The 16,922-nt window shown below is 33.6% G+C and overlaps 1 protein-coding gene across 3 annotated transcripts; it reads left to right on the top strand.

Moving 5' to 3' along the window:
• Positions 1-13,905: 13,905 nt before the first annotated feature.
• LOC112751573 (uncharacterized) lies at positions 13,906-16,842 on the top strand. 3 transcript variants are annotated; one of them, XM_072217298.1, is made up of 7 exons: positions 13,906-14,083; positions 14,199-14,782; positions 15,149-15,268; positions 15,389-15,442; positions 15,881-16,044; positions 16,157-16,342; positions 16,511-16,842. In XM_072217298.1, exons 2-7 carry the CDS (start codon positions 14,375-14,377, stop codon positions 16,734-16,736), a joined length of 1,158 nt encoding a protein of 385 aa, XP_072073399.1. In that variant the 5' UTR covers positions 13,906-14,083; positions 14,199-14,374; the 3' UTR covers positions 16,737-16,842. The 3 variants fall into 3 exon arrangements, with proteins under 3 accessions (XP_072073399.1, XP_025656544.1, XP_025656545.1); XM_025800759.3 differs by having other exon boundaries at positions 13,910-14,148; positions 14,331-14,782; XM_025800760.3 differs by having other exon boundaries at positions 13,911-14,083; positions 14,331-14,782.
• The last annotated feature ends 80 nt before the right edge of the window (positions 16,843-16,922 follow it).

Raw genomic sequence — 16,922 nt, 5'->3', positions numbered from 1 at the left:
TTTACTCCCCCACGTGTGCACCTGGCCGACGTGTACATTTCGCTGTGTTGACGCAAGTGTCCAGTAGTGAATCCAGAGAGTTGTGCTAGTACTGTGCTGGTTTTGTGCGAGGAGCACAAAACGCACCCACGCGTACGCGTGGCTGACGCGCACGCGTCACTCCACCTCTCTGCTTCCCATGCGTGCGCATGGGCGATGTGCACGCGTCACTCTAACTTTTCCGCCTTCCATGCGTGCGCATGGGTGACACGTACGCGTGACCCCATTTTCATCAAGAACTGATTTTTGAGTTTTCAAAACCGAATTTCAGACTTCTAAGCCTCCATTCTCACCCTTTATGTCCTAAATCCTTATAGTATGCCTAGCGATGGAAAAAAGTTAGAAAATGTGGTAACTTGTGAGTGAAGTAAGGGGAGAATTAATGATGAATTATGATTAAAGGTAATCGTATGGGGTGTTGATGATGATGGTGGAAGTGCTTTATATGCCAAGAGCCAAAGGGTTGTAATTGTTAATAAATTGTGACTGGTTATTGATTGTATTATGAGTCGAATGGCTGAGTTATTGCTGAATTATGGCTGAGTTATTATTGAATTATGGCTGAGTTATTATTGAATTATGGCTGAGTATGATTGCATATCTGCTTATTGAATGAAATGTGAATGTTGCACTTCCACTATTTGAGATACGAGTTTTCCTAGGTGAAAGCAATGGCTAGCCACCACGTGCTCCAGGTGGAGACTCGATACTCTGCTGACCCTATGTCGTAAGTGTGGCCGGACACTGTGAAAGTTCCGGATGAACTCGCCCTCGTGGATAAACACCAGTATGGGTGTTGTGAATATGTATTGATGACTATGATTGAGAATAACTCGAGTTGGGAATGCACGACAGAGGGACAGTCCAATGGTTAGCTACCAGGACTAGTCGAGTTGGTTTTATAACCAACAGATGAGACTCATCAGCTACTAGGACAGGCATACATCATATGCATTATATGTGAATTGCTTGGAATGCCTAATTGACTGCATATTACTTTGTCTAAATGCCGTATCTGCCTCCTATTTGTGCATTTTCTTATTTGATATAATTGTGTTTGCGATATCAAATTACTGATGGCGGTTGGGAGGTCCAAAAGATTTGGAAAGGGGAGTGTTAGTTAGACTAAAGATCTTTAACTAGTTGCCTATTTCATTTATGGTTTAGTCTGTTTATAAGCTTTGATTATCTGTTGGAAGTTCTAGGATTGCCTTCGTCTTTTCCAGGACATTACATGTTAGATATGTGGGCGCTGTTACCATACTGAGAACCTCTGATTTTCACCCATGCGAATTTTGTGGTTTTCAGATGCATGATGTGAGGCTCCTCGCTGAGGCATGCTGGAGACTTTTGAATTAGCGAAGATTCTTATCTCTCGGGACTTTATTTTGGTTTTATGCACTTACTTAGATACTTCAAAATAACCTCTAAGAGGAGTTAATACAGTGTATATATATATATACACTGTATTAACTCCTCTTAGAGGTTATTTTGGAGAAACAGGTTCTGTAACTTCTCTTTTGGATTTTCCTTACTTTATATATATGTATATATACTTCTATGCTCGGATCAGTTATCTTTGCAAATCGAGTCTTGAGTTTTGATATTGGTATCTTTGGCACTCTCTTGTTTATATACTCGCGTTACCTTATCCTTTATCTGCTTTGCTATGTTATCGATCGGAGTGTTGGGTTTTTCCATTTAACGGTTTTGATTTATCCCTTTTTTCTTCAAAGGCTCCTAGTTACAAATATTTTTCGTACTACTATATATACTAAATTTTATTTTTAGAGGTTATAATATCTCGCTACCTCTATCTTATGACTTAAATATATGACTATGTGTGGTAGGGTGTTACAATTACCAAATATTTGAAAGATAGATATAGTCATATAAGTAAGCATCATTTCATGAAGGAGGAGAGAAGGAGGAAAATATAAGTTACTTAAGATGTAAGTAGTCTAATAATAATGACAATATGTAGCAAAAGAGGGGGTGGAATGTAACACTCCAATTTTTTTATTACTACCCTACCCTCAAATTTTATCAAAATCCCTAAACTATCCTTATCCCTCTTTTTCCAACCTTAACCCAAATCCAAAATCCCCAATCTTACCCTAATTTCATTACAACACATACACCCACAAACAGGAGAAAGAAAGAGAGAAAGGGAAGAGAACAGAAACCAAAGAGGGAAACCCTAACCCTTATTTCATCCGCCACTCTCACTCACGGACAACACTCAGACGCAAAAGTGGGGAAGAAGGGAAAGAAAGTGCCACTGTCACGCTCGTTGACGCCAAGCTACTGCCCCATCGCCGTTCCGTCAACAATGCACCCCACCGCGTATGTCACTGCCATTTCCAAGCGTCGCTGTCGTGCCTTGCTTTTGTCACCGCCGTCCATGGACCTTTGAGTAGCGCCGCTGCCGTTGATCGAGACCGTCGCCGTCCCAGCTGAGGTCATCGTTGTCGCCAAACAAGGCAGAAAAGGAGGGCACGAACGGGAGAGAAAAAGGGGAGCTCTGTTGGAGCTCGTAGCCGAAATGCTGCTGCCTTCCACCACCGCGACACAGAGCCATCTGTCTGTTCTTTCACTGTCATTGCAGTTGCCTCTGTCGCAGGGGGAAGAGGTCACCGGAGAAGGAATTGTCCTGTTCTGCTTCTGCTTTTAATTTTCTATTGGTTGTCGGAGTCTATAGGGCCATGAATGTGTTGCTGCTGGAGTCGTCGAAATTGTTGCCACCAAGAGCCACCATTGTTATACCTTTACCTTGAAGTGGTAGCGATGCTGCTGTTGTTGTCGAGATGACATCCGAGATGTAGTCGTTGGTGCTGTTTGAATTGAAGTTGCTGCCACTGGCTCGGTCCAAATTCTGTGTTCTTTCATTCCATTCTATTCCAACTTTCTCAGCTTTTAATTCGGCATTTCGGGTTTGGTTTCTTCGGTCTTAGGACCAAGTTGTGAGTAGGCTTTACATTTATAATTGTTTGGCTTTACGTCTATAATTATTTGGATATATGGTGCTTGAACTTAGTTATACTTATAAAGATTATTATCAAATGATTTTAAAATTGGTTTTACTAATTGATTTATTAGAACTAAATGCTTATCCTTGTTAAACTCATTTTAATATGCACATGAGACTATATATTTTTATGAGACTATATGTATGTTGAAGAAGTTTTATATTATTTTAAAGTATTTGATTCTATTCGAATATGTAATTTTGAAGTATTGAAATTTTGTTAGTACTCACTTGTTTTGGAATTGTGAAATATTTTGAAATGCCTTAAGATTGAGAAAATATGATTGAATATGATTTGGATGAAAAAGTATTATCTGATTTGATTTGATTCGATACCTTATATATTTGTAAGATCAAAGATTTGTTGTGTTTGAAATTATATGTTTTGAATTAGTTTGGGAGGCTCGTATTAGAAAACCGTAGTTAACGGCGGTTATGACGTTAACCTAGATGCATTTGGCTCAGACCTCAGCTAGCAGGGGCGTTGCTAGCCTAACGTGTAGGCCACACGTTGGATCTGTTATTCCGTACGGACACACTAGAGGAAAGGGCTACCCTTAGAGGTGGAACCGCCCAAGTGTGGACTATTTGATTTGATTTCTGTATGAGAACTCCCTTATTGATTCACTTATTCATATAAATTATTATTTTCTAACTAAAATTATTTTCATAATAATGTTTAGATAGTCTCATGTGAATTATAAATGTACTGTCTAGTCACTGAGTTGCAAAACTCACCCTTTTCTTTTTAAAAATATTTTCAAGAATAAGTATTTGATTATGTGAGCTTGTCTATTCAAGAGTAATGACATGCAATGGGTTCTATTCCTTGTTGAGTTTTTAGGCGTCATCTGCTCCATATGTCACAGGCAGGATCCATCTATATTTATTTATTTTATTTTTGTTCAATTATGTAATTATTCATTCTAGAAAGTGTAATTTTATCAAAAATTATTTGTAACATTTTTATTTATCTTATATTCGAATCTGTTAGGCTTACTAGGAAACTCTTTTTCCTGAGCGCCAGTCATGGCTCATTTTGGGCTGTGACAGAGTGGTATCAGAGCTTAGGTTTAATCTGTGTAATATGGAGCAAGTGTCCTATGGTAGGATCACAATTGTATAAATAGAAGCGCGCCTATTTGTACAAATTGTGGCACTATCAGAGGCCTATAGGAATGTCATCCTTCTCTTTTTGTCATTCTTATCTTTTGGTTCTTGTCATCATGAGTCATCTGTGGATTCTTGCCACCTCTTTTCTCTTCTTTATACCCATCCTTGAGTTATTATTTGGTAGCTTTTCTTGAACTTGCTTTTGCAATGACTTTAGTTTCGGTTCCGGTTCGCGATTCCTGCCTTATAGCTAGTTCTACTCTTTCTCGCTTTTGTGAATATTTGCTTTAATCTTCTTCATCTTCATATTGTTTTCTATGGTTTCTGATTTTAAGATTTCATCCATAATCTAGAAGATTCGATATGTTTTTGCTGTGAATTATTATCTTATTCCTCTCATAGAACAGTATTTGGACTTGTGGATTGTGGATTCAATTAGCTGCAGATTGAGATGCGTTGTTTTGGATATCGATAAAACAAGTTTGTTTTTCTTATGTTGATGATCTTTGAACCACTCGTGATTCTTTCTTTCAAATCAATAATTTTAAAAACTGTTATTCGATTGCTCAGGTAAAGAACTACATGACGAATATATGCATGGAGTGTTATTCTTGTTTGCTAGATTGGAATTATAATTTTCTCCGTTTAGGTGTGACAATTTTTTTATGATCTGTTAGTTGAATTAAAGATCTTTTTCGATTTGAAAGTTTGTTTGAACTTTTTTTGTTTGATAATCTATTCTGCTATGGTTTTGTTTGTTGAACGTGGCTTTTCTTTCAAGGGCACTATTTCTTCTGGGAACCTTCAAGTTCTTCCCTTTTCAATCTTAGGGTTCCTTTGATTCTGAAATATTTAGATTTTCATTTTTGACTCATTTTGTTTCTGCTCAGTTACTGACATCACTTTATATTTTTCATGGTAAAATGACTCAAAATAGCATGCAAATTAGGGGGCATGAATTTTTTTGAATAGAAATTTCTATGTAGTAATCACTTTTTCAAAACCCATGCTTTCTTTTTTCTTTTCCTTTTTCGTTTTCCTACTGGTTGATGCCGCTTGGATTAATACCCTTACCTTATTGTAAAAAAACAACTCAAACCAATTTAGTTTATTGTGTACTGAATATTGTATTGAATTCTGAAGAAGGGTCTTTTTTCCTCCTTCATTTGTTTTTCAATCATGTTCTGAAATCTAAAATTCCTTGTTGTTTTTCAACACCCGAGTTGAGCATTGTTTTCAATACCTTTCAAAAGTTTTGAATTTATACTTGTTGCTTAGTTCTCTCTTTTTGTGCATTTTATTTGTTTGATTTTTTTAATACTGTAACATTATTTATTTTATGCGAAAGTGCTTTGAATGTTCAAGCTTCCTTCCTTTATAAACCTTTGTTTTAAACTTTTAATCAATGCAAGTTTTACCCTCGCACTTTTGCAATGCTTTGCTTGTTTGGATTTTCATTGAAGACCCTTTACTCACAAGTTCCTGATCCGTTTATTGATTTTCAGCTGTTTTCTAGTTCCAAATTTATGATCCGAAAAAGCATTTTGCTTGAAGTTACTTTACCTTGTGCAAGTTAACCATGTTTTGGTTTAAACCTTGAATTGTTGCATATGTAGGGGCGCTTTCCGAAAACTATATTTTATATTGGAATTATTACATATGGATACTGATGTGAGACAATGTACATTTGGTGATTGTATAAGCCTTATGTGATGTTGATTGTCTTGGATGAATGTAACTATATGTTTGAATGGATTATTATTTGGTTTTGATGAATGGATTGTTGTGTGGCTTTGTGAAACGAAATGCTTTTGAAGTTGATTCTTTTAAAGCTTTGAATTCGAGTTTGATCCGTTGAGAATTGATTTGAGTTAATTTTCTTGGGGATGTGAAAAATAGAATACACTCTTGAATTTAGCTTGGTTTGCTTTAAATGATCTGGTTTGATAAATGATGGTTGTTGACCGTTTCTTTAAAGCTTTAGAAATGAGTTTATTCGTCTGATAATGATTTGATTTTGAAACGGTTTCCTTGAAATATGGAATTGAGATGACTGTTGGATTTGGCTTGCCTTGAACTGATTTTGGATTTTTGGCTGTTGAAAAGGATTGTGGACTGTTTTGTTGGGACCCGAACCGGGTGGCAAAGTTCAAGTTTTAGGGGAGGTGTTGCCGAAATTCCGGTAGAATCCGGGACTTTACAGAAATGTTATTCGGAAACTTATGAGTTAACGGCTTCTACTATTTTATCTGAATTATTAAGAAATGAATGACTTATGCTTTTGAAATGAATTATTAAAAAGAAAATTGTGATTTAGTCTTGTTTCTTAAGAAAAGTATTATATTTCTCTTGTGAACAAGTTATTTAGATGGAACTTATGCTTTAAGGCTATTTTAAATGTGAAAAGGGTTTATGCCTTTGAATTTGGCTTGAGGATTTGAATAAGAGAATTTTCAGTGACTTTGAAAGAACCTGAACGTCTATTGACAGGTTTCATTCTAAAATGTTTTGGGAAAAATCTTAAGTAAGTACTCTTGAGTTCTGAGTTTTTGCAAGACTAAAACAATTTTTGAGCCGTTGAAACGCTTTAGAATTTCCCATGGGGTTGAAGCTGTTTTTTTGTTTAAGTAAAGGAAACGGCTTTGAAAAGAGTAATTGATTACGTGACTCGATTTGGCTTAGATCCTTTTTTGTTACTCAAATCAGGAAGCCAAGATTTTAATGATTTTAAGTGAATTTGAGGAAATGAGTTATGTTAATCTCCCCTAAAGACTTGAGACTCTGCCGAGGACTCTGTTATAAAATCCCGTTGTTGGATGGATGATTTTGAATATTTCAAAATAAACCTTTAACTTGCCATGGTTATGGAAGTTTTGGAAAGAGGATGCCGGGAGTGGCATTGTTTTAGAAAGGAAAACTTACCTTGAGTAAAAGTGGCTTATGAGCCTGAGATGATTTGAGAACTTTCCGTTAAGTTTATGATTTATGGTGAGTTTTTGAATTGTGGATGTCAAATTTGATTTTTCTGCAGAATGCTTAACATAACAATAACTTGTTTCCTCTATTGAAAATTCTCCAGTTTGAATTTTGAAATAAAACCAGTTTTAAATAAAACTCTAGTCTTATTACTTTAATTTCATAAGATTCTTTTTCTATGTGCTTGAATTATATTGAAAGCTAAATTACGTTTAAAGATTTAGACAAAATAAAAAGTAGCAGTTATTATAACTAATGTTAGCTTAAGTTAATTGCAATCACGTCAAATTTTAGTTTTATTTTCATTATCTTATATGTGCTTCATTTATAAATTAAGTCATAACTGTATGATCATATGAAAATATTTGCGTGTATTTTACAATGATAATAAGTTAGATGTACATGTAAATGTTGGCTTAGAGGATAACGAGATGATTGCTTATATTCTTCCGTCATGTTTTACATAACCTATCTATTAATGACATAGTTACTTAATATCCAAGGTCATGATAATAATCTAAAGGCACTTCGTTGAAGGTTTCTATAGAACGGGAAAGGAAGCATACTGATTTTTGTGACACTGTTTTCAATTTTTATGACTGTCAAGTTGGCTATTCTAAATTGTGTTGTCATATTTTTAATTTATGTTGAACTTTGCTTTTTCTGTTGTTGATTTTGTCCTCTTGCTTATGCATATCCCTGCTTGATTGTGTTCCTAATCATTCTCTTAAACCTTCGTGAACATTGCCATCGACTTTAGTGGTCATCTCGTCTGAGCTAGTTGCTTTTTTTTATTCAGCTTGAATTTGTTTCGATTTAATATTCCATCTTTCTTTTATTGTTTCCATCGAAGTTCCTCGATTCAAATTTCCTTGTTAAGATGTGGTTTGACTCTCTTTTGGCACGTTTCATTGTTTCTATACATCCTTGTTTAATTGTGATCCTACACATCCTTTTGAATTCTTGTGAATCTCATCTGTGATACTTGTTCTTCTCTTCCTAAACTTTGTATTCCTTTGAGTAAACTTAAGATTCTATTGGTTAACGTGTAATCCCTAGATATAACAAGCGATATGCTAGTTTTAGGACATGGTTCGTAGATCGGAAGGTAAAACTTGTAAATGTGCAACGTCAAGAAGATTATGAAGTAGGAGTATTCTGAGGAGCAAGTTAAGGGGATTTTGGTACAAGTGAAAAAGTTAGTCCTGATGTTTGATTTTCGGATGTACTTTGGGAGTGAAGAACAAAGTGAAAAGCGCCATATGTGGTTGACTTATTAAGGGAACAAGAGAGTGTGAATGTTAACCACCTCTTTTTAACACAAACCTATATTGTAACCATTTGTGCCCGATTATATTTCTTTCTCATGTTTGGCAAAATGCTAAAACCATTTAACGTTTTTCATATTGTATCAATTTTCGAGGACGAAAATTTTTGTAAGGAGGGTAGAATGTAACACTCCAATTTTTTTATTACTACCCTACCCTCAAATTTTATCAAAATCCCTAAACTATCCTTATCCCTCTTTTTCCAACCTTAACCCAAATCCAAAATCCCCAATCTTACCCTAATTTCATTACAATACATACACCCACAAACAGGAGAAAGAAAGAGAGAAAGGGAAGAGAACAGAAACCAAAGAGGGAAACCCTAACCCTTATTTCATCCGCCACTCTCACTCACGGACAACACTCAGATGCAAAAGTGGGGAAGAAGGGAAAGAAAGTGCCACTGTCACGCTCGTTGACGCCAAGCTACTGCCCCATCGCCGTTCCGTCAACAATGCACCCCACCGCGTATGTCACTGCCATTTCCAAGCGTCGCTGTCGTGCCTTGCTTCTGTCACCGCCGTCCATGGACCTTCGAGTAGCGCCGCTGCCGTTGATCGAGACCGTCGCCGTCCCAGCTGAGGTCATCGTTGTCGCCAAACAAGGCAGAAAAGGAGGGCACGAACGGGAGAGAAAAAGGGGAGCTCTGTTGGAGCTCGTAGCCGAAATGCTGCTGCCTTCCACCATCGCGACACAGAGCCATCTGTCTGTTCTTTCACTGTCATTGCAGTTGCTTCTGTCGCAGGGGGAAGAGGTCACCGGAGAAGGAATTGTCCTGTTCTGCTTCTGCTTTTAATTTTCTATTGGTTGTCGGAGTCTATAGGGCCATGAATGTGTTGCTGCTGGAGTCGTCGAAATTGTTGCCACCAAGAGCCACCATTGTTATACCTTTACCTTGAAGTGGTAGCGATGCTGCTGTTGTTGTCGAGATGACATCCGAGATGTAGTCGTTGGTGCTGTTTGAATTGAAGTTGCTGCCACTGGCTCGGTCCAAATTCTGTGTTCTTTCATTCCATTCTATTCCAACTTTCTCAGCTTTTAATTCGGCATTTCGGGTTTGGTTTCTTCGGTCTTAGGACCAAGTTGTGAGTAGGCTTTACATTTATAATTGTTTGGCTTTACGTCTATAATTATTTGGATATATGGTGCTTGAACTTAGTTATACTTATAAAGATTATTATCAAATGATTTTAAAATTGGTTTTACTAATTGATTTATTAGAACTAAATGCTTATCCTTGTTAAACTCATTTTAATATGCACATGAGACTATATATTTTTATGAGACTATATGTATGTTGAAGAAGTTTTATATTATTTTAAAGTATTTGATTCTATTCGAATATGTAATTTTGAAGTATTGAAATTTTGTTAGTACTCACTTGTTTTGGAATTGTGAAATATTTTGAAATGCCTTAAGATTGAGAAAATATGATTGAATATGATTTGGATGAAAAAGTATTATCTGATTTGATTTGATTCGATACCTTATATATTTGTAAGATCAAAGATTTGTTGTGTTTGAAATTATATGTTTTGAATTAGTTTGGGAGGCTCGTATTAGAAAACCGTAGTTAACGGCGGTTATGACGTTAACCTAGATGCATTTGGCTCAGACCTCAGCTAGCAGGGGCGTTGCTAGCCTAACGTGTAGGCCACACGTTGGATCTGTTATTCCGTACGGACACACTAGAGGAAAGGGCTACCCTTAGAGGTGGAGCCGCCCAAGTGTGGACTATTTGATTTGATTTCTGTATGAGAACTCCCTTATTGATTCACTTATTCATATAAATTATTATTTTCTAACTAAAATTATTTTCATAATAATGTTTAGATAGTCTCATGTGAATTATAAATGTACTGTCTAGTCACTGAGTTGCAAAACTCACCCTTTTCTTTTTAAAAATATTTTCAGGAATAAGTATTTGATTATGTGAGCTTGTCTATTCAAGAGTAATGACATGCAATGGGTTCTATTCCTTGTTGAGTTTTTAGGCGTCATCTGCTCCATATGTCACAGGCAGGATCCATCTATATTTATTTATTTTATTTTTGTTCAATTATGTAATTATTCATTCTAGAAAGTGTAATTTTATCAAAAATTATTTGTAACATTTTTATTTATCTTATATTCGAATCTGTTAGGCTTACTAGGAAACTCTTTTTCCTGAGCGCCAGTCATGGCTCATTTTGGGCTGTGACATGGAATCAGGAAATTTTATAAGAAGAGGACGAAATTACATATAAAATAGTTAAAATATAATATAAAAATTAATAAAATATAATTTACGGTATAATATTAAATCAATAATTATATTATATAAAAATTAATATTTAATTAGATATTTTAAAATTTTGATATTTTAAATTTATGATATTTTATAGAACTAAAATCATCAAGTATAATTTTATTTTGCTTGGATCACCTTAATCTATAAATAGACTAGCTTATTATTTTTGTTTTAGTCAAACCCATATATATCAATGACAAATTTATTACATATTCAATATTCATATATTTATACTCTTTTATTTATTTATTTATTTATTTATTTTTAAAAACACTACTTGCTACTACTATATTACAATAATTCACATATAAATTTTTATGTGTCTAATATAGTAAGTTATTAACATATATATATTCAATCCATAATACACATATATTATATATATAATACTACTACTAGTCAGATCAACTACTAAATTATTTAAAAAAAAAATAGGGAAATTATGGCCACCTTAGACTCCATGAACCCGCAATGAACATGACAATCTATTTCATATAGCTCTGATCTCCATGGCAACTCCATTGATGGAACTTTTCAAAATAACTAAATTTTATCCTAAATTATCTTTTATTATTAGTAAATTTACTACATTATATAGGATTGTATATGATCTTGTCCGATTCAGTTCCGAATATTTTAAAAGTTAATTTGGTTTGATTTTATTCTATTTAAAATCGAATAAGAATCTTAAAAATAAATTCAATCATCATTTTAGGTCAGATCCAGGTCAATGCAAATTCGGCTTTATCCGATTTATGTGTATTTTAAGGGACTAAAAAAATATATATGTTTTAAATTAATTTTAATATTATGTTATATTAATTATAATTTATAAATTTATTATTTTATTTTTAATCACACTTGTTGAATTAGAAAATAAATCAAAAAAGCATCAAATTAGAATCTATGGACAAATTCAAGTTCAAATATGAATAACAACTTTTCGGTAACAAGTTTTTTCTTTATAAATTATTGTTAAAGTTTTAAAGACCCGATATAGTTGTGGCCCAAAAATATTTAGGTTTTATTGGGTATAGGGTCGAGTTATGGTCTAAAAAATAGATCTGGTGTATATTTAGGGTCGGGTTTGGGTCAGGAGAAACCCAGTTTCACCCGGCCCATGAACGCCCCTAACTCTAGGGGTGTATATGGCACAGCCCGGTCCTAAGACCCCGAATATTTTAGGGGCTAATTTGGTATGATTTTACCGGGTTTAAGGTCGGGTAAAGGTCTCAAAAATAGACTCGGTCATTATTTCGGGTCGGGTCCGAGTCAAGACGAACCCGGCTTCACCCGATCCATGTGCACCCTAAGAAAACTAAAAAAGATATGTATATGTTTTAAATTAATTTCAATATTATGTTATATTAATTATAAGCTTATTGTTTTATCTCACACTTGTTGAATTAGAAAAATAGATCAAAGAAGCATCAAATTAGAATTTATAAACAAATTCAAGTTCAAATATGGATATCAATTTTTCGGTAACAAGTTTTTTCTTTATAAATAAGTGCATCATAAATAAGTTTTTTTATAAATAAGTTTCTTTATAAATTATTGTTAAAATTTTAAAGACCCAATTTTTATCCGATTTGGACTCGGTATAGTTGTGACCCAAAAATATTTAGGTTTTATCGAGTTTAAAATCGAATTAGACTCTAAAAAATAGACCCAGTGTATATTTAAAATTGAATCTAAGTCAGAACAAACCCAATTTCATCCAACTCATGAACACTTCTACCTAACATCATACATTTTATTTTTACTTTTTCTATTTTCATTTATTCACCAATATGGTTCCTCAAATTAAAAGTTCTCTCATCCCTAAACTATAAATATTGTCTAAAAAATGTTTGATAGTTTTTATAAATATATATAATATATAAGACAATTTTTACCTTTAAAGCAAATTTTCAGAATGAATTAGATTCACTTAAATTTTTCATTGATAATTTTTTAGATAAACTATTATAATTTTAAAATGATTGCTCAGTTTAGCAACTGGAAATTTTAAATTTGAACAATCATTGTTATAATAAATCAAAATGGAAAAAAATAAATTTTATTAAGTAGAGAATAACTTTTGTAAATAATATGAATAATGGGTTTTAAAATTGACCCAATAAAGTGAAAAAAATACTCAATCCTAAATTACCTCATAAACCTTAACATTAGGATAATCATCTGTACATTTGGTAAATTGAATATCCAGTCATTGTTAATTGTGCATAAATAAATCGAATCAAAAGAAATAACCATCCAATTAAAAATAATGAACATAATTATCTGCATACCTATTAAATTGAACATCCGACATATCTATTATTCATATTGTTTAGTATTCTCATTATCTATTTATACTTTTTCAAAAAAATCAATAAACATGCTATGGTAAATTTACAAATAACAAAAAATCATTTGATGACATTATAACAACAATTTAATTATTCTAAAGTAGTCCATCAATAATGGAATAAAATAATTTATCAAGAATTATATATACATACGGCAATTCAAACATATACGAAAGAGTTTAGTGCATGGAGTGATTAGAAGTGGTACTTTTCAAGCTGAAAAATTGGACCTAATTGACACCTATATATATACGTATTATTATTGTATAATGCAAGTATAGCATCAATTGAGTTCGTACGCATTAAACCGAATACCCCTTGTCCTATTTTAAATTTGTTATGTCATTCATTAAGTTACTATCATTCACTTGTTTTCCATTATGTTCTTGCTTTAAAACAATTAGTATCAAGTATTGACTAATAGCTAACCAATCTAATTTAGTTTATTCGATAGCTTAAATAAATATTATTAATTTAAATTATATTTTATATATAATAATTTATTAATCATAAATAATTTTAAATTAAGTTTAGATATACAACATATTAATTCTTGAAAAAATAAAAGTATTAGCTAATAGTCTAATTAATTTGACATAAAAATTAGAAGAATAATTAAATAATTGTTTAGCAAATAATTATTTTTAGTAGATTTTTAATTAAAAAAATAAAATATTTTAAAATGATAAAATTAATTTTATTTATTTATTATACATTTTATTATGATATGTATTATTTATTTCTTTATCTTTTAATAGTTTTTCTAATTGTTTTTTTTAAATGAATAAAATATGACAGCAGCTGCAGCAACTAGAATGAAAAAAAAAAAAAAAAAAAAAAAAAAAACTGAACAAACTAACGAACAAGGGAGTTAATTTTAGGGTTGTTTGCAGCTAATTTCCTTATTCAACTCACAATCACATTTTTGAGTGACCCTTCAGCAATTTAGCATCAAGTTGAGTTCTTTTTCGATTTTCCAATCTGAATATTCTACAAATTCGTTTGCTTGACCGGGTTCAGGTCCCCAGATCTTTCTCTGCGTCTAACACGTTTTTTTTTTTTTTTATTAGATCGAACTCCTATGTATTACTTCAAGTTGCAAAATTTGAACCCAATTATGCTGTTAGAAGCTAATTATCAACAACCCTTTTCCCATTTGACTAATATGACAATGTTTTTGTGGTGAATTTGAATCATTGCAGATCAAAGATTGAATTTTTTGGTTTCAGCTTTTTGGGGTGTGCTCATGGTGGTGAGGTTTAACCCTTCGTGTCTCACACTGTATCAACATCCTCACCACTCTGTTTGTTTCTCCAAACAAGTATCTGTTAAAAGCAGTTATGGGAGACACATGAAAAGGGGTGGAATTTCAAGGCCCCAGATAGAGTTTCCTTCTCCTTTGGGGAACGGTGAGGGTTTGCGTGTGTTTGTTGTGTCTGATTTGCACACTGACTATGCTGAGAACTTGAATTGGGTGAAGTGCCTGAACAATGTGAAGCACAACGTGAATGATATTCTTCTTGTGGCTGGTGATGTTTCTGAGACATATGACTTGTTTGTTGTGACAATGTCTCTCTTGAAAGAAAGATTTGAGCATGTGTTCTATGTGCCTGGAAATCATGACCTTTGGTGCCGTCGCGAGGGACAAAAATATGTAAGGTCATTGCATTATATGCTGAACATAGATATGGTCTATGACAGAACCCTATGGTTTTGATTTGGTCCATGTAGCCAATCGCACCTAGCAAGACACAACTTAGTTGTTGTTATTGTTCTGTGTAGCTCAAATACATGTGTTAGTACTAGAATTTACAAGCTATTATTGATGAAGTTATGATATCTATAGCCTAGAGAATTGAGTTTTATGTGACTCAAATTAGGAGAAAAGGGTGGCCTAATAGCTAGAATTTAAATATGCAACCATTGTTTGTCAATATATGCATTGATGTTGTTGGCTTGGCTCCTTTATGTACTATATAATCCTTTTATTCTGATAAAGTTTTCATTGATATGTCATTAGGTTGATTCTGTTGAAAAGCTGGATAAGTTGCTTGAAGCATGTAAGGCACTTGGAGTTGAAACACAACCAATGGTTATAGGTGAATTAGGAATCATTCCCTTGTTCTCTTGGTACCATGAGGTGATTACTTCCATAGTGCCAAATTTTGTTACCTCCTAATTCTTTCATACCATGATATGCCGGATCCAATTTGCTGCTTAAGGGCAGTCTATTTGAATGTTCAATCATCTTCTTTCGCAGAGCTTTGACAGAGAGAAGGACATAACGGGATTTCACATCCCGCCTTTGGAGATGGTGACTATTCTCTTTACTCCTAGTAAGCCATTTTTTCAATTAAGGAGTGCCTGCATAAGAACTTCATGTTATTATCTCTTAGCAATAACTTATATTGATCTCCCCTAAGATTATGTGATATTACGGTAAACACTCCATTGTTCGGTTTCTGTTCCAGACTTCCTGTAAGATCTCCATTAGGGAACTACAATACCTTGTGTCTGTTTAGATCCAGAATACTATGTGCACAGATTATTATAGAAATATCCATTTCTAATAGCAATCTTGTTTTTATTTCTTTATGTTGCTCTGGGATTGCTTTACCATTCTTTATATGGATCTGAAAGTCATGGTTGATTTTGATCTTGATCGGCATAAATGCTGCCAAATAGACTGATCTTGATGTGAATTTGTACCTAAAATGATTTTTTTTTCTTTTTCTATTATATTTTTCGATAGGCATGTAAAGACTTCCATGCGTGTAAGTGGCCACAAGGACTTTCAAATGGAGATATGTCCCTTTCAATGTATTTTGATGCCATTAATGATAAGCAACTGGAGATGATGGAGGAGGTTAAGATGAAATGTGATCACATTATTACCTTTTCCCATTTTGTTCCAAGGTGATAAATCAACCTGTCATTGAAATTGTTGCTTTGATGCTTTGCTTAAATTCTTGGTTATTCTTCTTTGCATATGATATTTATTCTGATTGTGGCTTTATATGATTGACAGGCAGGAACTGTGTCCAGAGAAGAGGATGTTATTTTATCCTAAGCTTCCAAAAATAATTGGTTCAGACTCTCTTGAAGATAGAATAAGGTCTATTCATGGTGCTGAGGGAAGGAAGGATTCATCATCTGCTTGCCATGTGTTTGGCCATACTCACTTTTGTTGGGATGCTGTTGTTGATGGTATCAGGTATTTGTACATTAATGATGATTGTAGAATTTCATCAAATGTTAGAAATATAGGTATTTATGTGATTCTTCCTATCAGTTTAATCTTTTGGAATAAATGGTTCATCACATGGTATCAGAACTTGTATGATCTAAAGTGTTTCTTCCTAATAATTGCATTGCATTGAAGGTATGTGCAAGCACCATTGGCATATCCAAGGGAGAGGAAGAGGAGAATGAATGGAGGTGAAAATTGGCTACCATTTTGCATTTATGCTGAAAACAAATTTTCTGAGAGACTCAATCCTTGCTTTTGGTCTGACTATTATTCTGCCAACCCAAGAACTCCTCATAACACTGAACTTGCTCCTTGGGTTGCCAGATTTTACAGGCAAACACACACACACACACTGTAGATGTGTAATGTTTTTGTTGTTACTTGTAGACACTCATCTTCGTTTGGAATATATATATATAAATGTCTCTCATGAAGCATTCCTCTCTAGAGGATTCATTGTTTTATTTTAATATTGTCATTCTTTCTTTTATATATATATATATAGTATTCGTGTTTTACTATTTTCAATGTAGGCTGTGCATTT

Source organism: Arachis hypogaea, chromosome 15, assembly GCF_003086295.3.
Source record: "Arachis hypogaea cultivar Tifrunner chromosome 15, arahy.Tifrunner.gnm2.J5K5, whole genome shotgun sequence".
In the NCBI taxonomy this organism is placed as follows: domain Eukaryota; kingdom Viridiplantae; phylum Streptophyta; class Magnoliopsida; order Fabales; family Fabaceae; genus Arachis; species Arachis hypogaea.
The sequence above is the reverse complement of the archived record's forward strand: the minus strand, read 5'-3'. Positions and strand labels throughout refer to the sequence as shown.

Bases quoted from the DNA above. Each gene is read 5' to 3' on its own strand.
- LOC112751573 (XM_072217298.1), top strand. From the start codon at position 14,375: ATGGTGGTGAGGTTTAACCCTTCGTGTCTCACACTGTATCAACATCCT. The intron at 14,783-15,148 runs GTAAGGTCATTG...ATATGTCATTAG, and splicing joins GTCGCGAGGGACAAAAATAT to GTTGATTCTGTTGAAAAGCT. The intron at 16,343-16,510 runs GTATTTGTACAT...ATTGCATTGAAG, and splicing joins GCTGTTGTTGATGGTATCAG to GTATGTGCAAGCACCATTGG.